At 33.4% G+C, this 25,240-nt stretch overlaps 2 protein-coding genes across 6 annotated transcripts in view; both read right to left on the bottom strand.

Moving 5' to 3' along the window:
* Positions 1-387: 387 nt before the first annotated feature.
* On the bottom strand, positions 388-9,706 carry LOC147908155 (uncharacterized). The gene is made up of 6 exons (XM_087411137.1): positions 9,322-9,706; positions 7,281-7,771; positions 6,742-7,032; positions 5,161-5,973; positions 4,623-4,988; positions 388-4,207 (listed from the first exon to the last, which is right to left on the bottom strand). Exons 1-6 carry the CDS (start codon positions 9,479-9,481, stop codon positions 3,785-3,787), a joined length of 2,544 nt encoding a protein of 847 aa, XP_087267263.1. The 5' UTR covers positions 9,482-9,706; the 3' UTR covers positions 388-3,784.
* Positions 9,707-11,000: 1,294 nt separating this feature from the next.
* Positions 11,001-25,240, bottom strand: part of dom (domino helicase) — a 26,174-nt gene continuing 11,934 nt past the window's right edge. For 3 of the 5 annotated variants that reach the window (XM_087411108.1, XM_087411107.1, XM_087411111.1), the window contains 15 exons: positions 24,678-24,993; positions 23,971-24,145; positions 22,962-23,148; positions 22,619-22,755; positions 21,468-21,654; positions 21,032-21,350; positions 20,067-20,147; positions 19,246-19,503; positions 18,834-19,150; positions 18,354-18,646; positions 17,767-18,139; positions 17,322-17,518; positions 16,941-17,055; positions 16,258-16,617; positions 11,001-16,103 (listed from right to left, as the gene is read on the bottom strand). In XM_087411108.1, coding sequence (XP_087267234.1) covers positions 13,074-16,103; positions 16,258-16,617; positions 16,941-17,055; positions 17,322-17,518; positions 17,767-18,139; positions 18,354-18,646; positions 18,834-19,150; positions 19,246-19,503; positions 20,067-20,147; positions 21,032-21,350; positions 21,468-21,654; positions 22,619-22,755; positions 22,962-23,148; positions 23,971-24,145; positions 24,678-24,993 — 6,345 coding nt within the window. In that variant the 3' untranslated portion in view covers positions 11,001-13,073. The remainder of the gene's footprint in view (positions 16,104-16,257; positions 16,618-16,940; positions 17,056-17,321; positions 17,519-17,766; positions 18,140-18,353; positions 18,647-18,833; positions 19,151-19,245; positions 19,504-20,066; positions 20,148-21,031; positions 21,351-21,467; positions 21,655-22,618; positions 22,756-22,961; positions 23,149-23,970; positions 24,146-24,677; positions 24,994-25,240) is intronic. The other 2 variants (XM_087411109.1, XM_087411110.1) reach the window with 2 other exon arrangements.

Raw genomic sequence — 25,240 nt, 5'->3', positions numbered from 1 at the left:
AGTAATTTATATGTATGTTTATATACATATACAACATGTCATTTTAATTGCCACAATAATCTCGAAAAAAATTGTATTAAAAATGTTACAGATAAAAATTGTATATATCTATATATCGATAGTCACAAACTAAAAATTTTATGGCTTTATCCTCATAGACAGAAAATTTCCTATAAAAAAATTCTTTATTTAAATCCTTCGTAATTTAATTAAAAAAATATTAAAATAAAAAAAATTATGTGATTTCCGATTAAAATTTCAAGATAACATTAACTTTTTGTACAAAAAAGTCAAATATCGCAAAAGGACCATATTTTGTATATTAAACTTCAATTAATAATTTGATATTAATAATTTTGTTGAAACGAAAAATACTGTTACAGGCTGTTTCTTTCATCGCTTTACGAGATTTATTTTAGCACTTATGATACATAAATTATACATACATATATACATATATATCGTACATACGTACATACAGAGGGTGCCGCAGAAAACACAAGTGTTATTAGAACAATGGTACCTTTCCCATGAAATAAATTCAAAATCGAGTTTAGAAATTTGTTTGATATACATAGAACATTCTCCTAATCAACATCAATCATTTTCAATCGAGAACATTTCATTGTTTACTTCGCTTATGTGTAAGAATTTGCTTTTTTCTCTTTTTTCATTTTGTTTTACTTAATCGAGTGCCGTAACATCGGAGAATTCAGACATTCGCATTCAAATGGCTCGCCTTAAACGTACGTAAACATAATAAACCTTGTATTGTAACACATGTGACTTTGTAACAATCTTAGTATAAACGCCGCGTTCTCAGAGTGATTTTGGTATACTCTATGGTCATAAATACAGAGTTGCACACAATGATGCAATTTCATAATTCTTTCAAAAGACATCTAAATGACGACACATCTAATCGTCAGATCTCTTTTAAATATCAAAGAAGCATTCAATGTCTTTTCAATTTAAGAGAATATTGGTAGAAGAATCTTGACATTCTTCAGATATCCAAAAAAACGTCTAAAATATTAGCTCGACGTTTTGATCGCATATGCATAGATGCCTTAAAATTTACAAAATACGTAGTGCGATTCTGTGTAGAAGCACAGACGAGATGCTATTGAAGATCGTCGGCCCTGGGCAAATTTTCGTGACTATCAATGGGACTCAGGGATAATTGAAGAACAATGACATTATCGACAATTCATCTTTTTTGATAAGCACGCGAAATTCCATGAACGCCTGTTTTTAATAGTATCTCGTCAGTGGTAGAAGCAACTTTTTCCTTTTGGCAAAACGTTCGAGCAGTAGTTTTTAAATAAGAAGCAAATAAAATCTAATAAATAAACGCTCTAAGTTACATTGTTTTGTTATTTTTTTTAAGGATTTCATTCTGTAAATTACAAGATTTCTATAGGACAATCTACAGGGTGTCTCAAATTTAAATAAGACACTTAAGATCCTCTAAACAGAGGATCAATAAAAAAAGTTCTTTAGAGATATGCGTTTTTGCTTAGTTTGATATCCTACACGCTCCGGAAGTTTAGCCATTTAAATTCGGGACACCTTGTATGTAAAAGATGTTCTAGTCCTTCAAACTTCTCTTAACCATGTAAGAAGTATTCTAATCCAATTACCCTCAGTAGTCTTTTAGACATCTTCTGAATTTATATTACTTGGATTAGTTATCTCATATAGTTCATCAATGAGTTAAGCGTATTTTTTTTTTTTTTTAAGAGAGAGAGAGGCTAACAGTCCGTTTCGTTTCTATTAATCTATTATACATAAAAAAAAATAATAAAAATCGGAAGAATACATTTGTACAACCAAGCATCATATTGGGATACACTCTTTCGCAAAAAATCATAATAATTTCTAACATTTAACGTAATATTTATATTTAATGCAGAGAGAATCACCTAATCCGATAGCTTGTAACATTTACGAAAGCAAATGTATTCTAATGAATTGAATGATTTTATTAAATGAGAGAAACGATTACGATCATAATGAATTTAATTTCTTACATACAAACGACAAAGCCTCGACTTGAATGAAAACGTAAAAACAAACTACATAAAGTTACATATCCATCTACAAAACTATTTTTTATACAAGATTATTTAAATATATAATCGTAAAATAATTCGAAGAATTTAAGGCCTTCCTTTAAAAACGTATATTATATATATCGCATTCGATAATTTTTAAAGTAAGAAACTTTTGTGTTATTGCTATATAAATGTTTTATAACTCGTTTAAATTAAAAATATTTAGCTCAATATTTATTCTTAATAAATCCTAAAAATATTTAATGTCCTATGAACGCATTTATAATATAATTAGATTAAATTAGATTAATCAAATGAAAAAGTAATGAGAGTTGTAGCGTAATATCAAAGTGTATGTATATTTGATATTGACTACATATGTGACGTCACGTATCCTTGAAAAGAAGGTGTTGATAATGAAGTTGTTTTGCTGTCTAGTTCACTCCTTGAGCGGAGATATAGCTCTTCCATTGGAAAATTTATTTGATGAAAACTAATGTGCGATAATATATTTTCTAACCATTAAAGATACCAATTGACATTTCTTTTGTTTTCCGTGATACACGATCTTCATCATACACCATTTTACGATAAATGCCAATCAGCATGCCTTCAGCGATTAAAAAATATATCATCACGTATTGTTCTTTATCAGACAAATTTTTCGGTCGAAACTATTTCTCCACTTAACGACAGAATTGGATGTTAAAATAACTGTCTGTGCTCGTTATCAACATCTGTGGATACGATGTCACATGCAAGTCATTCATATATGATACCGCGTACTAATATCATATGCATAACATATAATTTATGAGTGCGCTTCTCATTTTTTTATTTGATCAAACTAATAGATTTAAAATATGTTCTACAGTTTTGCAATGGAGTAGTAATAACTCAATATTTTTATAAGTTGAGAGATTATTTTTTAAAAGATCTTTACTTCAAGTTTTTTACGCTCTCCGCTGAAAATTCAATATTTTTGTTAATATTTTGATAATGTAGTTCATAATTGTCAAAATATATTATAGTTTAATTTTTTATATAGATAGAAAATACATTGATATTAATACGCTGAATAAATCGGTCCATTTGTTAAATAAACGTCATCTATTATGTCATACAAATCATATCATTGAAATTACGACTATTCGCAGCAAAGCTTGGAATGCTTTAATGTGCGTTACATATCAATAAAATTTTATTTTCATTTACTAGAGTTCTGACATTGAAAGAAAAAAACTTGAATGTCTGTCGAATTGAAGCTGAATTGGGAAAATCAGAAATTGATATATCTAAATATTTATAGAAATTTTTTTCATCTTATTAATACTCGAATACTTTATTGTCGGTAAATTAATGGCTTTTTATTTATTTAGATTCAAGATATTCGAATTTTATTTTCAGTGAACTGATATTTTCTATTTTATTAATGATTGATCCAAGATATTTAAATAATATTTCCTTTCTTATCGGTACATTCGATCAAAAATACTCTAATATTTTACTTAAATCAGTATTTTTATTATTATTAACAACCACATATCGTGATATTGATATTTCATATTTATTAGTTCTTTCTATATACGTACATTCTAAAGAAAAATATTCTAAACTAATCCTTTATATTAATAATTTTTTTACTTTTTAACATGTGAAACCAATTTGGTTTCTGAATTTCCCAATACAATTTCAACGATAATACGCCATACAATCATAAAACAAAACTATTTTGGTTGAGTATCCTGTTGAGTTTGCTGTTGCTGTTGTGTCTGCTGTTGTTGTACTTGCTGTGTTAAAGTTTGTAATCTCACTTGACCAAGAACAGATGGAGAAGTTAGATTCGAGGCGGACACAGAAGTAGCACCTACGGCAGGACTGGTACCCGCAGCAACTGTGGAACTGGAAGTTGCCGCACCCGGACTTGTGCTTGTACTGGGGCTAGTACCTGGACCAGGACTTCGTCTTACCGCACTAGTAACAGGTTTTCCTTGGATAGGCGTGGACTGTCGTAGCTGAGGATTGCTGGCAGTCACCACTTGAATAGTTTGCTTCAGGGATGCGGGTGCAACTGGTATGACACGAGTCTGCAACGGTGATTTAGCTAATACAACTTGACTAGCCTGAGACACCGTTTGTCCCGTGGAGACCTACAATTATAGAGTAACCAGCATTCATTAAGTCGTACAATTAAGCGTTCATTAGTATTTGTTAACTTCGATGATCTTTCTCAGAGTGCTTTTCTTTTGCATTTACCTTATAAATTTAGTTCCAAAAATAATTCAATATTTTTTTAATTTTAATGATTATAGTTTACAAATAATTTGATAAAGATTCCTAAGGATTCAAAAATGTAGTGTTATGTAGAAACTTTTTTAATATTAGGTGTTGGAATTAATTCGTAGCGTTTTACAAGTGATGGGAAGTACTTTCATTAATGTATTTTTTAATGCTCATGTGAAATAAATAACATTCTTTCATTAAAAACGCTACGAATTAATTCCAACACCTAATATAATAATTAAAACAGTTTACAAAATTTAAAAAGAAATCTTATTTCTTTACGTGACTAAATTGCTGCATCGTCGAAGGCTGCACATGTTTCATCACTTGATGAATTTGCTGTACCGTCATGGTTGTAGGTAGCGATTTAGTAGGTTGCACGATCAGTTGCGTTTGCACGCCAGCTTTATTTGCGACTTGAGCTAACTGCGCGACTTTCTGTGCCGGTAGTTTTCTCTGCGTGATAATCTGCGGATGAATTGCAAGCTGTCGGATCTGTTGGGGAGTCGCGGTGCGGACACCCGGCACATTAGTCGTCTTCACAAGTGTCGCTACCGGAGTACCGCTCGCGGAAGTCCCTGCTTGTTGTACTTGCAGACCAGCCTGAGCGAAGATCTGTGCCGGTGTAAGTCCTGTTGGCGTAGGTACCTGCAGCAAAGTCGCAGCCGATTATTTTTGCGAGATAAGAATATAAAATTATGTTCCATATTTCATTTTTCTCTTTTTAGGATGAGTGTGGTACAATTTGATTAGTTCGAATATTTATGAATATTTTAATCATTTATATTTTCTTTATTTTTTCTTCCTTATTAAAGCTCACCTGCCCTTGTGCGGCCGCTGCAGCAGCAGCCGCTTTCGCTTGCTGCTGTAACGCCTGCCGCTTCAGTAACGCAGCAGCTATTTCAGTTTCGGACAGTGTTCTAGTCATTGTTGGTTTGCCCACAGCGGTCTGTGGTGTTGTGGCACCCGCAGTACCGACCGAACCAATACCCTGCTTCATCAAGGTAGCTCGTTGTTGTGCCGCTGCCGCCGCTGCCGCCGTAGCCGACACCGCAACAGACACTTTTTGACCGCTAGCGGCTTGAGCCTGCAATACTTTAAGCTGCTGCTGCCGCAATAATACCTGCTGCTGTTGCTGCTGCTGTCTATAGTACTGCACCTGTGCTGGCGTTGGGATCTTATTTCCCGATGCTGCTGTGGCCATCGTGACGCCTACTAGGCCTCCCTTTTGACCACTTGCCGCACCAACGGAAGTTTGACCAGTAGACACTAAACTCGTCGCAGTTCGTTGAGCTGCTTGCTGGATATTTGCGTTTGCTGACGTCGTTCTCACGTCCTGCATTTGTCCTCCTCCCGGTCGAGCCTTAACCACCGTAGTGGCTGCTGCCGTTGTAGTTGTTACATTGCTCAAACTCACGTTAGTCGCAACTTTCGTGCTAGGTACTGTTACTTGTGTCAATTGATGAATTTGAGATGCAACAGAATTTACGATTGCTTGCTGTCCAGCCTGTTGTTGAGTCTGCTGTTGCTGTAGCTTTAGTTGTTGTTGCTGTTGGGCGGCTTGTTGTTGCTGCTGATGTTGCAAAAGTCGTGCTGCTACTTGTTGTTGTTGTTCCGGAGTTAAAACCTGTGACTGTAAATTTCAGTTAGCGTATATTCCCTCGAATGTATTAATGTGGCGAATATAACGGCTAATATTGATTTTATGACTCCCCATATATAAATGCCAATATTAAATTCGAAGTAAATTAAGTGTTGTTCTCTTCCATTAAATTCATTTTGATCTAACAAATGAAAATGAATTTTAACTGTCAATATTAACAAAGATATATATATAAAATCAGTCTAATAACAAAAAATAAAAAGTTAATTAAGAGCCCACGCAGTTATTGAGGTGCGTAAATATTTATTATAATCAAAAATTTATTGTGCAAGACGTTACGATCAACGTTTTCAGTCCTTCTCAATGCAAATTTAAACTATATATAAAAATAACTTTACTAATTTATGATAAAAGAATATATAATTAGAATATGTAAATATTATTGAGTCATAATTGTCACGCATAAAACTGGATGGATAAAAAAACGCACAAAAACTTATAGAATGTTATCTTGTTACTAGCAATAGTGCAAGTTCTCAACAAAAGTCCAAAAAACAAGATGTTTGATAATGTTCAATTGATGGATAAACCAATGTATAAATGCCAGTCATTCTCAATAAAAAAGTTTCTTGCATAATGTGGTCATGCACGTTAAAAAGTGTAACGCAAATTTAGCATTCCAATAAAAATTATTGTGAAGTCGAATAATAGTTACTAAAAAATTTGACAAATTGCAAAAATTGTGTTAGTTGAGATTTAAAGTAGTAATAAATAATAGTGATTGTTTCTTATACTAACTGCTTTATTTAGCTTCTCTAGTTTAATCCTATCAGCACGTCGCGTAGCAATTTCAATCGGTGTTGATGGATTATCGACCAGTATTTTGTAATCGGTAGCCAGAACATCAACGTTCGGATTATTCCTCATCATTGAATTTACGATGGATGTTGGTTTTACGGTAGGCGTTCGCTTGTTAGAAACTGACTTCATGATTTCATATCTCTGATTGCCAGTCGACGTAAAGGAGCCATTTCTGTCTTGATTATGTAATTGCGATGTTCTCATTATTCTGTTGCTCTTGCTTTGTTGCTGAAAAAATAGCAAAATAAAGATAATATTATATATTTATATATCACTCAAAACGTTTAATCATTTTAAATGAATTTCTATATTTTTAAACAAACATGACCTTTTGATATCTTATATTGTTCGTTTTAATTTGACTTTGTTTTGTTATTTAACATGAGCTTGATTAACTTTTTTTAATAATCTGTAAGAAATTAGAAATACATAGAATACTTTGATGCTATCGTATACATCAATATTATAACAGTTACCTCAGAGACTGGCAGCGTTTTGTAAACACTCGTCTTCTGCTTTTTCTGTTTCTTCGGCGCGGTGTCGTACAGTAGTTTACCCTCCTCCCTGGGTATTATCACAGATTCGTATCTGTTTCTGCAATGCTTGGGTGATCTGTATAAACGTGCGCCATTGTTGATGGAATCGGCAACCATATCCCAATTAGGCGTATGACCGGGCGAGAGAATCATCGTGTTTAGTGGTAAGTTCTGATAGTTTTGGATGGAATGTAACAAGCCCCATTCCTCGTAGACCAACCAATCCATAGCTTGATCCGGTTCCGGTGAGGTTTTCGTTACGTGTGACGAGGTCTTCAAGACCGGCATAGGGGGACGTACAATCGCACGATATTTATACAGCTTCATGTCGCGACGCATCTTCATCAATGCCGGTGACGGCCGATCAAAGAGCGACCTTGGCGCTAACACGGACTCCTCCTTATGGCGCATCATTTTCGTCGGTCGACAACCTATAAAGAAAGTAATGATTAAATTGATCGAATGAAAGAAGATATAAAGATAGACATTAATGGAGAGAAAAATCATAAGCCAGAAATATAGAAAAATATAGGGCAGTAAAACATAAGTAATAAGCGATTCACAGTAGAAAACGTAAGTCAATAATGTTCTCTACAATAATTGGCCGATTCGCTTACTACTGCTTACATCTTATTGTTTTACTTTTGTATGGGCAAGGACAGAGAACAAATCTTAAAAAGAACAAGAGCACGTATAGATGAAATATTGGACGACTTTTGAATTTATAAAAAATTCTTGGTGTATAACCGTGCAAACCAATACGATATAATTTTATTGTTTTTCATAAACAACACAACAATCGATTGACATTTTGTCTATCATGTGCATGCTTAATATATAGATATTCTGTAATTAAAGCTTCAAAAATATAAGCAATTTAGCCAAGAGTTGCTTCATTTTCTTCATATTTATTGCAATTACACTCATCACTATTTGTATAACAAGTGACAAGATAGAAACTTTTACTCTTAAGTATCTTTAAAATATACATATCGGATACTTCAGATTAATTAATATTTAAAAATAAGATAGTACCAATAAGTTTGAAAACACCCTACGTTGTACAGAAAAATTTATGCAACTGTGATCTATATCTTTTTGGTTTAAATATGTCATAAGAAGTCTAAATAGCGATAAATATTTTTATTTAGAATATCTATAAGCTTGTACATGCAGAAAATGTGTCAAACAAGCATTTAATAACTCAAAGTTGAATTTCGCGCTTTGATCTATTGTTTGTATATTATCACTTGTTTTGCAACGTCATACTTGCATACGTATATATACATCATAGATCGTTTAATTAACGGTTTCCATAAAAATGGTAAACTGTTTGAGTCGCAAGTTGATTTCAGACTCCGTTAAAAATTGTAAAATGGCTCCGAAGAATCAGATTTCGTATGAATCGAATTTTAATTAAAATTCCATATTTTAATAGCATGTTATTATAGATAATGTATGCATGTATTTTATTTCGTCTTTTTTTCAATGTATTTTATTTCGTCTTTTTTTCAATTGAATAATTATTTACAAACCAAAATCAATTTTATTACGTATTTTCCTTAAATTACACACTTTTATGTGTTTCCAAATTTATGGAAAGTACTGTATATGCCGACTCTGAGAATAAATCAACTAATAAATCAATTTAAAAAGTTAGAAAGAACCCATATGGATATTAGTACGCAATGTCAATTTATTGTAATGAAATTTGTATACTCAACAAATATAACTCGCTAATGTTTCGACTGACATTTTTAATTGTCTTCAGTGCTGTTTTTATATTCAATATAATGATGATATTAGAATATATATAATATTAAATTTACAAGGTCTAGTATTGTTATATATGTTGTTTAAGTAAATGTTATTACAATAAATTGACACTAATATCCGTATAGGCTCTTTCAGGCTTTTTAAATTTTATTAGCCATTCATTTATTTAAAGAAAAGAATTTGTATCATCTACAAATTGACTCACTATCATCAGTGATATCGATTCTGCTTCTGTTCCGATCCTTCTTCACGTAAATCGGCGGCAGTTGAGCCTCTGTCATGGGGATATTTTCATATAAAAATCCAAGAGAATAATCGATATATACATCGTTATCCGTTGTAGGAGGTGTTGGTGGACACCACATCTAAAAGAAGATTCAATTATTCTTCAGAGAACAAGTTCGACAATTCAAGCCTCTATTGCACTTCATTATCAATTGAGAAAATTGCACTTTTACTTTCCTCTATTTTTATTACAAAGTTGTATAAAATTATTCAATAAAATTGTTCTTTTTCTTATATAGTGCATAATAAATCAAAGATTAATAAAATATATTAATTATCATAATGCAAATTACAGAATGACGAATAAATGGATAAGCATCCTTTACTTAATTTATTTGTAGGTTTGCAATAAAGGAAAAATATATTATATTTGCACTTACTGGCATTTGCTCCATCGTGTGTTCCGATAACCAAATCTGCAAGATGTTAAAATCATACGTGAGATATCATGCGATTTATGACAGAATTTTCGCTCTCATATGAAGTCCGTCTCTGTACTCGCCAAAGTTTGCAATGTGCTATTGATATGACTTTTAGAGTACTTTTTTTCAATTATCAATAAAGCTAAAATTTTCGTGAAAATTCCATATTTAAATCATAAATAAAATTAAAATTTCCAGTAATTAATATGATGTGTGTGTCTGCGCACAAATAACAAAAAATATAATAAATAATTTTGAGACTACAGAAAGACGGACCTAACGAATAAACTTCCAAATAATGAAAATAAAGAAAGAGAGAAAGGAGCGATACTATTTTTCCCGATATTTTTGTCCAGTTCTAAAGAGATCAAGAAATACATAATTATAAAATCAAGAAACTTTCAATTATATAATAACATCGAGATATAAAATCTTTCGCGTTATTCAATTAATAAATTTTAAATTAAAAATTGTAAATTCAAAATAAATTCAAATATATTTACTCAGATTGATCTTACTTTCTGAGAGTTTTAATTCGAAATTTAATTTCCAAAATATTAAATGTCAAATCTAATTTCCTTAACTTCTCCTAAGAAAACGTGAACTTAAAACGTGGACAAAAAAAACTCATTGCAAAAAATTAAGGCTGGGACATCCGTAGACGTTCAAAGGTTCTCGTTCCTCTCATTCTAAATATCCTGAGAAAGAGTTCTTTACGATATATTCCTTTATATCTATTACTGCGTGTATTCACAATCTTTTTTACAAACATTATATACATGTATAAATCGAAAGATACATATATAATGCACAATAGACGCAGTATGATGATCTCACTCATGTGCCTGCTCATATCTTGCTGCGGACTCCAAGTTTGGAATGGCAAAGGCAGTGTTTTGGTGCCATTTTAATGGAACAATTTTATTGGAGCTCTTTTTCTCTCTTTTCTTTTTACGCCTACTAAAGTACATATATATCTTCTCGAAAAATGTGCGGTCATGATAGCCTTGCCACACCAAACTGACATCGAAAGGAAAAAGTCGTTCTTCGCGTTAAATCGCGATTAAATATAAACAAGCACATTGAGCTGAGAATGATTTGACACCAAAACGGAACTGAACCTTTGATCGACACAGACTTGGAAACGCATCAAGAAATAAGGGTACACATTTCGATATAGTAAGGAATATCTCGTTTATTTTTTTTTCTTCTTCGAACTCTCGCTCGATCATACAAAATACAGGCACGCAACTTAATTATTACTGTGTGAATGTGTGTGAGTGTATGTGGCGGGAGGAGGCAAGTGGAAAGAGCGAAGGAAGGACATCCTTACCATACACAATAATATATATAACATATATATTACATATACATGTAGTATGTATATATAATATAATAATCAGGTCATCGACCTGTAAATTATGTAGCTTAAGGCGGCACGAATAAAACTTTTTCTCACTTTGGCTGCCTCGATACTTCCTTTTCGGGAGTACCAATCGTTCATTACTTTAAATAAATTATTATTATATAAACCTTTTCCAGATTCAAGTAAAATTCAAATCAAATTACCGTGAAATAGCGAAAATAGAATCAAACTATGTACTTAATATACTGTACTCTTTGTATTATTTTTTTAATCACGTTTTTTGCTCGTGACGCCTGTCAATATACGTGTATGAATAGCTTAGCATACTAGAGAACCGCTTGATTGAGATCAGAGTTCGATCCTCATTTCTAATATAATACACTCGTCCATTTCGCTCATTACGCCGTTTATATAAATCGCTAGACATACTTGACTGAAAATCTGCCTCTTATCGTCTGCACTTTCCCGTTCTGCATTCTAAATTTAATGAAACATATTTGCAGAAAAATAAGAGACCAAGATAGATCGCGGAAAGTGCAGCCAGGAGAAACAGATTCATGATATCTTTACAACGAATAAAATAAAATGTGATGAAGAGGGGGCGGCGAGTCGGAGTACAATTTACAACGCTACAAATATTACACGTGTACTATCCGGTACAACCCGGAGGAAATACATTGTTTATTATAATTATACTGTGATTATGTACAAGAGGATGCGTACTCGTGCCCCACATTAACGCTAAACATGTCTATTTGATTCCGTTTCATTTCTTTCTTATGGAATATCGATAATTTTTTCCAATAAAATTTCTTCTTCTTTTCGTCGTTCTTACATAAATTTTTTCTTCCTAAATTATCTTTTTCTTTCACATTTAAAATCTCTAATGTAATTTTTCTCATATGTAATGTTAGAGCTAAAATTTTCCTCATTGTATCTGTTCCTTATAGAATTCTCTTTCTTTTTCTCTCTATTTTCTATAATAACCGCACGTAATTATTCTGAAGGGAGAATCAAACAGTCACTGAGCGATAAATATAGGATAAGTACGGGCAAAAAACGCGTCATCAACGCGCGATTAATTACAGGCGTTTCTACAAACCAGGTTTAGATTAGAATTTATCCCATGAAACTTTTTACTTATGTTATTCCTTTATTAGAATTCTCTTAATAATGTTTATCATTAACTCGACTATTAAATAACAATTTCTCACTTATACTTAATTATGTTTTGTTTCTCTATAAAAAATCAGCTTTAATATATAATTAAATAAAAAATCTATAACAAATAACAAAAATTTAGTAAACTCATCAAATTAAAATATGTGTACTTCTGTAAGTCCACCATAAATTTTCAAGCAAAGAAAAAAAGACAATATTTTATTTTTACACTATTCATTGATTACACAATAATTTTGTCTTTCTCTTTAAATTAAGTTTTAAATTTTATTCTTAATTACTTATATAAAAAAATTCTTTTATGTATATTTTTTATAATATATCAATCAGAGATCTTTTGTCCTTACTTATGGAAAGATCCATCTTCAGATCTATATGCACGAAATAAATATTTAATCTTTTACTTTAGTTCTTAAGAGAATAAGATTATATTTCTTATTTCTTTTCGATGTTATAGAATTAATGCACAATATACTGAAGACTTTCATCGTATGTTTTATATTAACAGAATATTATTGAAAAAAAACATCAAGAATTATCATGCGACAAATGCTAAGCATAAACCCGGGTATCACGCACATAATAGGCGGATTGAGTAGCAGACACAATAGTAGATATATTTGACTGCTTGATCGAATAACAATTATATTCCCAATGGAATAGCTCGTATTGTTGATGATTACCGCAATGATGCTTCAGCGTGGCTCAAGATATTGTAGTGCTCTTCAGTTTTTCGGATCGCGTCGTTGTGACGGAGGAGGAGGGCGAGGGGGAAATCTGCGAGGAACGAAATCTCTTCTGCAGATCTTCATCGTTAACATCATTAGAACCATCCTCGTCTTCCAATGAATTTGATATAGTTTTGGCGCGCTTCGTTTCCTTACGCAACCTCCTGGACTTTACGTCAGACGAGTTGCAGTCCTCGTGATTGGACTCTTGTTCCCTCAGCGTGTCTGACATGGATAACTCCTTATCCTGAATTTTCGTTTCGCAATTAACATTGGATTTGGACTGACTTGATGAGGTCTTGCTACTGGTACTCCTCGTGTCCAAAGTGAGAATGGCTACAACCTTGGCCGTTCTTTGAGGCTTCTCGTAGGGCTGCGACGTCAAGCTTCCAGTATTTTCACTCGCAGTGTTTTCGTTCTCACTGCTGATTGATGGAGTTCGTACCCGCTTGACATTTGTTTTAAATGCTGAAGCGAGAGAAGATAATGGTGATGATGTTGACTTCATCGACAGGGTGGAATTCAAGAGCAATCCCGAGCGCGTCACCCTATGTACCTGATCATTGTTGTGACCGGCCGGTATGTTAGGTCGAGGCGTGTCTGGTCGTTTTGTCGAGACGACTGTCGTCGAACCTTCCTTCGAGTCCCGCGGTTTCATTAGCGGTATCGATCTACTACGTCTGAATGGCATCGGAGAATTCGGTAGGCCATTGTCTTGATACTGCTTCGAATTCCGTGTCGTATACTTTTCAACTCGACTGGGTAGTACCGTATCGAGTCTTGCAGGAAAATTCACGGTGGATCTTGTGATCGGTCGCGGAAGAGGAGTATCCGAGCGTCGCTTCAACTTTGATGAAAGTTGCGTCATCGTCTCGTCATTACTAGGTGGAGGTGTCCTTGAGTGACTTGTTGATCGCGTAATCCTGCTCTGTTCCGCAATTAAATTGTCGCTTCTTCGAATTCCCTGACCCGTTTTCATTTGCGAATGCTCCGATACTTTCGAATCAATCTTATCGTTCATCAATCGTGTCTTATTTTCTTCTAAATGATTGACAGTTGAGGAAATTTTTGAGCTACGAGTTATTACGCTTCGCTGAACTATGTTTTCTACTTTTCGTATTTTGCATTTAGATTCACTTGAATTAAATTCACTTTTTACCGAGGGTACTAAAGAATTGGGCACATTCGATGCCGCGTCACTTATTCCTTTTTCCGATACTTGCGATAAAGTGTCTGAATTTTCGCTTTTCAAATTAAATTTTTGATCCGATTTTTGCATCACCAGGGATATCGCTGACTCGGTACCATCATTAACTTCATCGCTATTGTCCTTGTCCTTATCATCGACCGCATTACTACGAGCTTCATCAGTATTTACATTAATCTTGGAATTTCTCTGCACGGTAGAAACGCGGGATATCGCGACAGGTTTAGAGACAGTGTCGGTCGTGTCAGGACTTTCATTTCGTAACGTTTTCGATCGTAAAAGAGGAGCCGAACGATTAGAGGGTGACTCGACGCTTCTGTCCAATTCTCTCGGCGCGGCAGCGGTCAATTTCCCTCGCACGTTGTTGCACAAAGAATTAGCTGACGCGCTGAATTCTAACTTGGATTTGGTCACTGTCTCCTTCGAGCGTTTCAAAGACGCATCTGGTTGCATCGTGCTCGAAGAAGATCGAGAATCCCTCACGCTGACATTTACGTCGAGATTCTCCGCATCCTCGTTACGATTTACTTCGGGCTCAAGCTTTCTGTAGGTCGTGGACATAACTTTATGTGAGCACCGCGTCACCTGAACGGAGCAAACCGCAATTAAATTAGTGCCGTTCGTATTTTTATCGTCATTTCTTTCTTTTTCTTTTTTTACATTTTGACTGTCCACTACATCAGAAGCCAGTTCCAACTTTCTGTTCGATTGTGTTTTAACGATTAATGTCGAATCCAAGTGATCACCAACAGATTGCTCCGTATTAAAATCAGCAATACATCGGTCCACACTGTTTGAATCAATCGAGGATGATGCGAGATCGCAACCATCCTTCAAATCTCGCTTATCTTTCGATAAATTTCGATCAGTTTCCTTTATCTCGATGATTTCGAGTTTTGTATTCTGATTGGAATTGACAGATATCTTGGCGCTTGTGTTAATTCGAATGCTTCTTTTACGACATACGTCAACTGATGAGAAGGTTTCGAGACGATTTTCCTCCGACTTCGCGCGATGAAATTTTTTACGTTTCCGGCGAAAATTTGGTTTTATACCGGGCAGGATAGGACTCACGTCCAAAGTCCAGAGATTGATCTTAACATTCCCACGCGATCTAGTACGTGGACTGTTCAAATCAAAATGATTTCGACTACGGGAACTTGAGCCTGCCAGACGACCCTTCCGTCTCGAGAAACCCCCTCGACGTTCGGAATCATCGTGATTATTCGCCCTTCCATCTTCGTTCCCTTCGCCGGTCTCCTGCTCTTCTTCCTCCTCCTCGTCGCTCTCATCTTTCTCTTCGCCTTCCTCTCCTTCCTCCTCTTCACCCTCATCCCCTTGACTTTGACTCTCTGTGTGACTTGATTCCTCGTCAAGACTATCCTCAACCACGTCCTCCTCCTGTGATTCCGAATCCGAATCCGATTCGGTGCTAGTAGTTTCGTTTTCGCTTTCCGACGACAAATCGCGCGCGCGTCTCCTATTACCGCCACGTCTACGCAAACTTCTTCTACTTGGTACCATTAGCCTCTTATTAACTAATCGCCTGGAACCGCTCTTGGCGGCAGTATTATTAACCTGATTCTGCGCATCTTCGCGGCCAAATGTCAGTGGCTTCTCATCGTCGTCGGCGAGCCGCATACGCCGTTCCTCCTCCTCGCGCAATGCCCGCAATCGGTCCAACTCCCACTCCTTCTTCTGCTCCTCGAGTTCCCGTTCGGCTGCAGCCAGTTGTGCCGCGGAGAACGCACCTTCGGATTCCTCGACGAACTTCATCGCATATCGTTCTATTGGAGTCAGCTAAATGGAATATTACAGAACCATTAATCGAAAATTTAACATAAAGATTATGTGACAAGTGACATAAAAGTTAAATGACACAATTGACAAAAGGAGAATAAAAATCAAGACAATTTCTAACTAATCCAATGATTTTAAAAAACATTCAATCTACCTGAGCAATCAGATTCTGAACTTCCTGTTCTGCCTTGCTAACTTGCGTGTCGTCTTTATCAGCTTCTTCCAGCGGAATGTTTTCATCGAATTCAGCGAGATCGGCGACAGCTTCTGCTTTCGCAGTCTTTGCAGCCAGAACATCAAGATCTTCTTCAGCAGCAGCGAGAGCGCTCTCAAGAGCACCCATCGCTGCCTTTTCCTCCGTATGCTGTCCTGAAAAACCACTTTGAAATGGTCCCGCTGTCATGTCCTTGCTGTAAGTCTTCTCTCGATCTCGATTCTGTTCGAGCACTTCAGCCATTCGCGCTGACGCATCATTCTCAGTTTGATCGATGTTAAACAGGTCTTGAATAGTAGACTGCAAATAATCTTATTGTTACACAAAAAGTAAATGGAATTACTTCAAGGAATCAGAAATATCGATAAAAATATTGATGTGTCTTGTTAATCCAAAACATAATTTTTCGGCAAATATCATATATTTATTTAATTTTAATGTTAAATGTAAAATGTTATAATTAAAAAAATTTTAAATAATAATGCGATAAATAAAAGAAATTTCTGTATGAAAAATAATTTCTTATGAAAGAACATCTCTTATGAAAGAAAATTATATATTTCTGATTAATAAATACTAATAAATAGTAGTATAATTTATTTAGTTCTTATTGAAGCACTTACACTTTTGAAATACGCCGTGGTGAAATTGCCGCCTTCAATAGCGAGATCTCCTAGCAATCGTTTCTGATTTGCCTTCTTCAAAATGTTTTCTTCAACAGTTTTCTCACTGACTAATCTGAAAGATAAATCATTGTACTGTATATTATCTCGCTGTCAAACATGCTAATTTTTTGCTATTTTTGCAATTAAATATTTTCAAATTAATAAAATATTTTGAATTTTTAAAGCTATTTAGTCATTTCGTCTTTATATTAGGTGTAGTAAAAAGAAATCCATTATTTTTCCAATAGATAGCTTTAGTAATCTGTATCTCGCTACGCGAATATTTATATTTGAACCTAATATTTATATTTATATTATATTATAGTTCGCATCGTGTACCTGTAGATATGTACGTCCCGCGTTTGTCCTATTCTGTGGCATCTGTCTTGCGCCTGGGCATCCATTGTAGGATTCCAATCACTATCATAAAATATCACTGTGTCCGCTCCCGTCAAATTCACACCAACACCACCAGATCTTGTCGACAGGATAAAACAAAATATTCGCTTATCGCCGTTGAACCTTTCCATCAAAATCTGAAATCATAATTCTCATTAACGATCATTTTTTTTTCTTAATCTCACAACAAAAATGTGTTACACAAAATATTTTACATTTCTTATTACGCTTCTAAAGTTAATCATTATATGTTTTAAAAACTAGCAAAACATTAATACGCTTTCAATACTCGTATTAAAAATCCCCAAAAAATCAATAATTTAAGAGTTTAAATTTTTATGCAACAAATTCTAATATTTAGTATCTTGTTAATAGGTCAAATTACCTGACGTTGATCCACTCTAGTTGTACCATCTAGTCGCAGATATATGTGTCCATGGAAATTCAAAAAGGCTTCTAATACGTCCAGCATTCTAGTCATCTGCGTGAATATGAGGACTCGATGACTTTCAGACTTCAGCTTTCTCAACAGACGATCCAGCGACTGCAATTTGCCGCAATCGTACTGGATCAGTCTGGGGTCGGGGAACTGTGTGAGCATGTGGCACGAAATTGGATGGAAGAGAGATAATTTCGGCGATATTTGTTGCTGTAATTCAGTCCATAGACGACATTCATTCCATAATTTGTACGGCGGCGGATGAGACACATGGAATCGAGGGACTGGAGCGCGTACAGCCGGCACGTAGACTACATATCTGCACGAATATTAAAAAACAAAAAAAAACTTAATTCCAGAAAAAATGATCTAAATAGCAAAGATTGCATAATCTTATTTTTCGCTTAATTCTAAACAATCATCACTTTAATAAAATTTTAATTTTTTTAAGCTTATATATTTGAGTATTACTATTATAAAATTATTTTCTATACATTGATTATATATATTTATAAATTATATCAGATATTAACCTTTCAAAGACCTCTTTGAGTTCCTCAACAATCTGCTCCGTGCTTTTGATAGCTTCCGCAAGTGCTTCCGTGTGTGAAAAAAACTCTTTCCGAGTACGAATCTTTTCTTGAGTCTTTGAACAATGCACCCAACCATCATGCCAACGACAAGCTGTCGCAGGTTTGCCGATTCTCAAAGCCATAAACAGATCTTCACCGTAAAGTGGACACGCCGCGCATCTTCGTTCATTGATGTCTGCGAGAAGATGCAATTTGTTTTGTCTTCTCTGTCTCCTTTCCTCTTCCAATTGAGGCTAAAAAATAATAGAATTAAAATTTTCTATAAAAAAATTTAAATAAGCACTTAATAGAACAATTTTAACATTTAAATGTAAAATTCATTAGATAAAATTACTTTATTTTTTTACAAAAATAAAAAGAAAAAACGAACGAAGAAAAATGAGAATCAAGTAAATTACTGAGATATCTACATTCAATTACCAAATAAAATTCGGATTTGGGCTGTTCCTTGTTCTGCACTTTCGCGATCTCTTTCTGAGCTTGTCTGGTAACAATACCACGTATCGATTGCGGTTGTTGCTGGCTAATTGTCTGTTGGCTGTTGTTTCCGCTTGGTGATGATTGCGCTGCTGTTACGTTCAGAGGAGGTACCCTCATGATGGGTCGACCACTTGGCGTTGTTACTACTCCGCTGACAACCTTGTTCACCGTCGTAGCACCCGATGTGGCCAAACCCATTATTGATTTAGACAACACCGTAAAACGCGATCCGCTCGATGTCATGACTGGAAACGAAACTAACAATACAAAATGTGTTACTTTTTTCTATCTGTCACTGCCAACAAGCTTAAGTTTATGAAAATAATTGTAAAAATCGTAATCGGACACAAACCTGTGTTAGTATTCTGTTGACTCGACGTCAGAATAAAGTGTCTGCCGGTAGAGGTTTGAACCAGTTGCGCAAAACTAGGTACCGCTATTCTCTGGACGGAATCGCCTTGTTTGACTGTGACAGTTTGTGTCGCCAGTCGTTGAATGCCATCTCTTATGCTAGCGTTTCCCACCGTGATTCTTTGCGCATTTGTCGTTGTCGTGGTAGTTGTTACGCTAGTACTTTGTGGATTATTCCCCAACGTTGCCATAGGAAAAGCTATTTTTAATTTAATAAAATTATATATTTGAATTTAATAAAAATTTAAATTTTATACTTTTAGATACACTTTTAATATTTTATTCTAAATCTGACTACACTAATAAATATGTTACTGTTTAAACAAAAATTAAAAAATTTGTTTCCAATATAGTCAATGAATTTTAACAGAATGTATAAGTATAAAAAAAAATAAAACAAATATAAATAAATATAGCAACTACAAATTTATTATGTAATTCGCTCCAAAGATTAATTTTTAATGAAATGTGTCCTTAGTTCTAGAATGCTTATAAATGGTAAGATTATAAACAAGCTGGCCCAAGGAATTTAGCAATTAATTTAGCATCACTGCAAAAGTAATTGCCTAGCAAGAAACTCACAGCGACAGTTACTGATCGATGATGCATAATTTCATATTATTTTCATATTTAAAAGTATAATTACAAAATATAGTATAAAATTAAATTAATGTATTTATAATTTTGTAATACATTTAATTGTATTTGAGAATGTATTACAAATTCAGAAATAAGATTATATTAATCTAAAAAGTCGCTTACCTTTCACGCCAGCCTGATGTGGCACCAATTGTAGGGAATAACCTTGTAATTGTTGACCACCAGCAACTCTCAATGTAACACCTGAGAATAACAGTTGTTGCATTTCGTGTTCGATTAACACATATATATATATATATATATATATATATATATATAAATTTTAAATATATCAATTAAATCATTGAGAAATTAAAAGAAACAAAATAGCTAATTAAAAATTTACTTCGTACAATCAAATGCATTAACGAATCTGATATGTTCGGTATTTTGTGATTCTATAAATTTTTTTCTTTGCTAATATGAAATAGTTATGCAATTATATAAATGTAAAGAGATATTTCTTAAATATTATACAAAGAGATTTGATGAAATATAAGTACGCATCGAACGTCAATGCATCTAATTGAATTATTTATTAATTTTAATAATTTAATTGTATCGATATCAATTTTAACAAATTCTTTCTTTTTTTATTATAATTAATATTAATTGACACAAAACTACAAGTGCTATACAAATACTTGTATCGCATCACGTACAATATCCTGTTAAAATTCTTCCCTCGTAGCCCGGGATAAGGTTTTGTTCATGTTTCTTCGCAACGAATTCCATCCATTCATTGCGTTAATTTTTTCATGACCAATAAAAACATTTTATCTCTTTTTTCATTACCATAGAATCGTATTAGTAAAAATCTCAAATAAATATGGAATCCCATAATTCTTTTTACATAATAAAAAAAAGTTGCATTTCTATTATTTTATTATTTTTCAATGCATTTAATATCTTATAACTAATATGTGATATTAATATACATAATTTATAACATATTTTATTTTTTTAATAATTAACTATTGCTGTTATTTTATACTATTTTGAGATTCGCAAAATGTAATTTTGCTACCAATAAATGGCCATGAAAATGTTAACGACTAATGCGATAAGATGGGATAGCTTGGACCTACCTTGTCCCGGACCACTCTGGCTGGTATTTAATGACTTTATCAAGGGGGACGTACCCACTCTTGGCGTGGGTAATACGCCAGCCAGATTCTTTAGCCTAGTCTGCGTTTGCTGTTGCTGCTGTGGCTTCGCTTGATTCGATAATCTAACGTTGATCTTGATCCGGCCTGACGGACATCTCGGTGGCAGTTCTGGTTGACTATCTATCTCCTCTATTAACTTTCTGGGTGTCCGCAGACGTTTCACTCTATGTGCAACAAATGCACTAAGCATCAACTCCAAGTTCAACAGCAAAAGATTCAAACTAGACAATTCGATGTGCTGCAAAGACAAATCACAATTCGTAAAAACCGAATAAATTATTGTTTTTCTCAATTCCAGTATACATATAGATCAATAAATCAAATAAGAGCACAGTTAACACAGAATATTGTTTACCTTGAAGGGATCATAATCAAGCACACTCCAGACTAACGAAGCGGTTACGAACTCAATTGCTTCCATTTGAAATGGCGAAACGGTCGGTCGAACTTCGAACAGGTTTGGATGATTACACACCTTTCGTAGTTGCATTAATACGTTAATCACACTCAACAAATTCCCGCTGGCGAGTGTTTCCTTCGTTCTTTAACAATATATGTCATCATTAAATACAATAATAATATATAATAGTAATACTCTAATTAAGACCGATAATCAGGTCTTATCTTAAGATCGACTTAAGTAATGTTTTAGGGTGCTAATACAATTCTGTAATTAATTTATGACATCTTAATAGAAGAGCGACCATACTTCTTATCATAAATGTAAGATCTGTTAAATGTAACGTCTTAAATGTAAAATAAGAATCGACTATAAAAAAATATCGGCTTAAATAATTTACTATATAAGAGTATCATATATTCTAAAAGAAATAAAAAAATGTCACATTTTTAAGAAAAAAAGTATTTTTAGTAGAAAAAGAAATAGCTAATTCCAGATTAGAGGACCCTTCCCCAATAACCTGAACATATGTTGTCAAAATCATGACCCCGAGTGACCTCCAAGTTTTAGTCATCTCTCGTTAAAGTTATTAACAAAAGAAATTTAAAAAATATCTCTTTTCTACTATATGAAACAGAAGTTTTCTGCTTTAAAGTATATTTTAGAACTTTATATTTTACAACTTTCCACGCGAAGCAACTTTCAGCCCATCTCCCCCCCCTACTTGGGAGTGTACGTCTTTCATGCGAAGCGACTTCTACCCCGCCTCTCCCATCTCTGCTTGAGGACGCACGATTTCCACGCGAAATTGGAAATCGTGCGCCCCCAAGCAGGAGGAGGTGGGTTGAGAGTCGCTTCGCATGAAAGTTTTGAAATAAGACATTATTTTTGTAAATAACTTTTTGTTAATAACTTTTTAACGAATAACGAGCGACGGCTAAAACTTGTTAGAGATTATTCAGGGTAGTTACCTTGACAGCGTATGTCAAGGTCATTTGGGCGGAGGGTCCTAAGCTGGAGTATTACCAAGAAATATTTTTTTTTATTTCCAAAGCTTAGAATAAAGCTTTTAAATTTCAAAAATACACGTTAAAGAGTTCACTTACTTGGCCCTCGACATGAAGTCATCATACAGAAACCTCTGACGCTTTGACAAACGACACATAACTACGTGCTCATATTTCTTCGGCAATTGCTTTTCCACTTCAGTTTTTAATCGTCTTAAAAGAAAAGGCCGCAACACCTACGGAGAATGTTTATTAGATATTAAATTTACTATAAAAAATTATAAATATATATATATATATATATATATGGTATATTTCTATATACATATGTTGAACAACATTATATGAAATGTAATTTCTTTTGGTAATGTATTTATAAATTAAATTACAAAAGAAAAAGACAAAAAAAAATGATAAAAAGTTAAAAAAACTACGTACAGACCTTATGTAGACGGCGGATTATGTTCTCGTTGTATTCGCTATTTCCTTCGATCATGCCTGTTACAGGATTGCTAAACCACTCTTTAAATTCACGATGCGACTGAAAGACATTAGGCATAAGAAAGTGCATAAGCGACCATAGTTCCATTAAATTGTTTTGAAGGGGTGTGCCAGTAAGAAGTAATCTCCTGTAACAAATAAATCGAAAAGATACAGTGACATTTCAATTTTGATTTAAGTATGAAAGTTTTCATTACTTCCAATTAAAATTCAATAATCAATATAAGTCAGAACTCAAATTTTGTAACTATTAAGAAAATCAATATAAATTTTTTACAGTTTAAGAATTAAGAATTTCAAAAAATTTTGAAAAAAATTAATATACTCAATGACTTAATATTTTTCAAGTCGTAAATAGCGCTATTTTATATCTATTTCTAACATTAGATTAACTTTAATAATTAAAATTAATCCTACGAATCAAAAAAGAATATTATATTTTATATAACATTCAAACAATTATAATTAATAAAATAATAAATATATTGTTTCTCCAGACAGGATTCGTATGTCAGACAATGATCGATTTTTGACACACGAGTTTTAATGGAGAACTACTATCTCGCTGTTTAATAATACAGACGTCATTATTTTAGATTAACGCCTATTGTCGGCAGCGAGCAAAATTACAATTATGTATAAATGAAAAAGGCGGAATTTTATATAAAAGAAATATATATTTATAAAATATATAATTTCTTTTAAACGTTATATATAATTACAATTATAAAATTATTTATATACACACAATTAGACTTTAATTTACTTTTTACCTTTTTCTAATACTTAAAACCAGAAAACGATAAAAAATAAATTAAACTGAGATTAAAATTACATTGACATGGACATGAAAGTATGAATATAATTGCTATATTTAACGTAACTTCGAACATGCGACAATGATGTATGCATGTGTGTGTTATAACAGATATTTATTATAATTTAGTTACCGTTGTGTCTGAAAGTTTAAAAGTAACTGCCACCTCTGCGACTTGAAATTCTTGATATTCTGCGCCTCATCCAAGATAAGATATTTCCATTTTTTCCGTCTAAAGCTTTGATGATCTTGTATTACTAATTTATAGGACGTAATGCATATATGGAAGGCATTTGGTTTTGTCCAACCTATAAACAAAGAAGAGAATATTACATTTCATGTAACATTCAAACAATTATAATTGTAATTAATAAAGTAATAAATGTTAATTGTTTCTTCAGACAGGATTCGTATGTCAGACAATGATCGATTTTTGACACGCGAGTTTTAATGGAGAATTTTGCTATCTCGCTGTTTAATAATACAGACATTGCCGCTTTGGTTGAATCAATGTCTGTTGTCGGCAGCGAGTAAAATTATAATTACTCATAAACCAAAAAAGTAGTTTTATATAAAAGAAATGTTTTATAAAATTTTATTATTTAATATCATTCACACATAATTATATAGATTTTGAATTAGATAATTAAATAGTTGTAGTAAAACCTTAAAAAAAAATTACGATGTCAGTTTGTTTGCGTTGCACTTTTAATACTCAGTATCTTCATTTTCGTTTCGAAGTATATATATTGATCACATTTTAAATGAAAAAATTTTTAGATTTCAAACAACGTTAACAAATCAAATATTTTTAAGAAGGTACATGCGTCACATTGTTACCTGTTCTCTTTTGTTTCCTTTCCTTTTGTGTGCCATAATATGTCAATATTTTAAATCCAGGACACCATTTTTTACATTCCATTTCCCAATTGAGCATCACAGAAGTCGGCACGATTATAAGATGTGGCCCCCAGTTTCCCTTCTCGCAGGCCAGATGTGCCAACAACGCGATAGTTTGTATAGTTTTACCTAGACCCATTTCATCAGCCAGAATGCCGTTTAGCTTTCTTTCATACATCGTGACAAGCCAATCCAATCCTATGTGCTGATACTCGCGAAGAGAGTGTTTCAGAAGAAAAGGTATTTTAGTGACAACCTAAAAATACATACCATGTAAATGAAAGCACAAAAAGAAAATATATATAGAAACTATATAAAAAAATAATACAATGAACTTAATTTTTACAAGATTTTCCGATCAATTTAGAATTTATTTGTTTTAGCAAAAATTGAAAAATTTTTATTTAATTGTCTATTACAATTCTCCCATATTTCCAATTTGTTATACATATTCATATTTTCAGATAACGTTATTTATTTATTTGCATCTAACTAATTTTCAG

The sequence above is a fragment of the Acromyrmex echinatior genome, chromosome 11 (assembly GCF_024713525.1).
Source record: "Acromyrmex echinatior isolate Ae372 chromosome 11, ASM2471352v2, whole genome shotgun sequence".
Lineage (NCBI taxonomy): Eukaryota > Metazoa > Arthropoda > Insecta > Hymenoptera > Formicidae > Acromyrmex > Acromyrmex echinatior.
The sequence above is the reverse complement of the archived record's forward strand: the minus strand, read 5'-3'. Positions and strand labels throughout refer to the sequence as shown.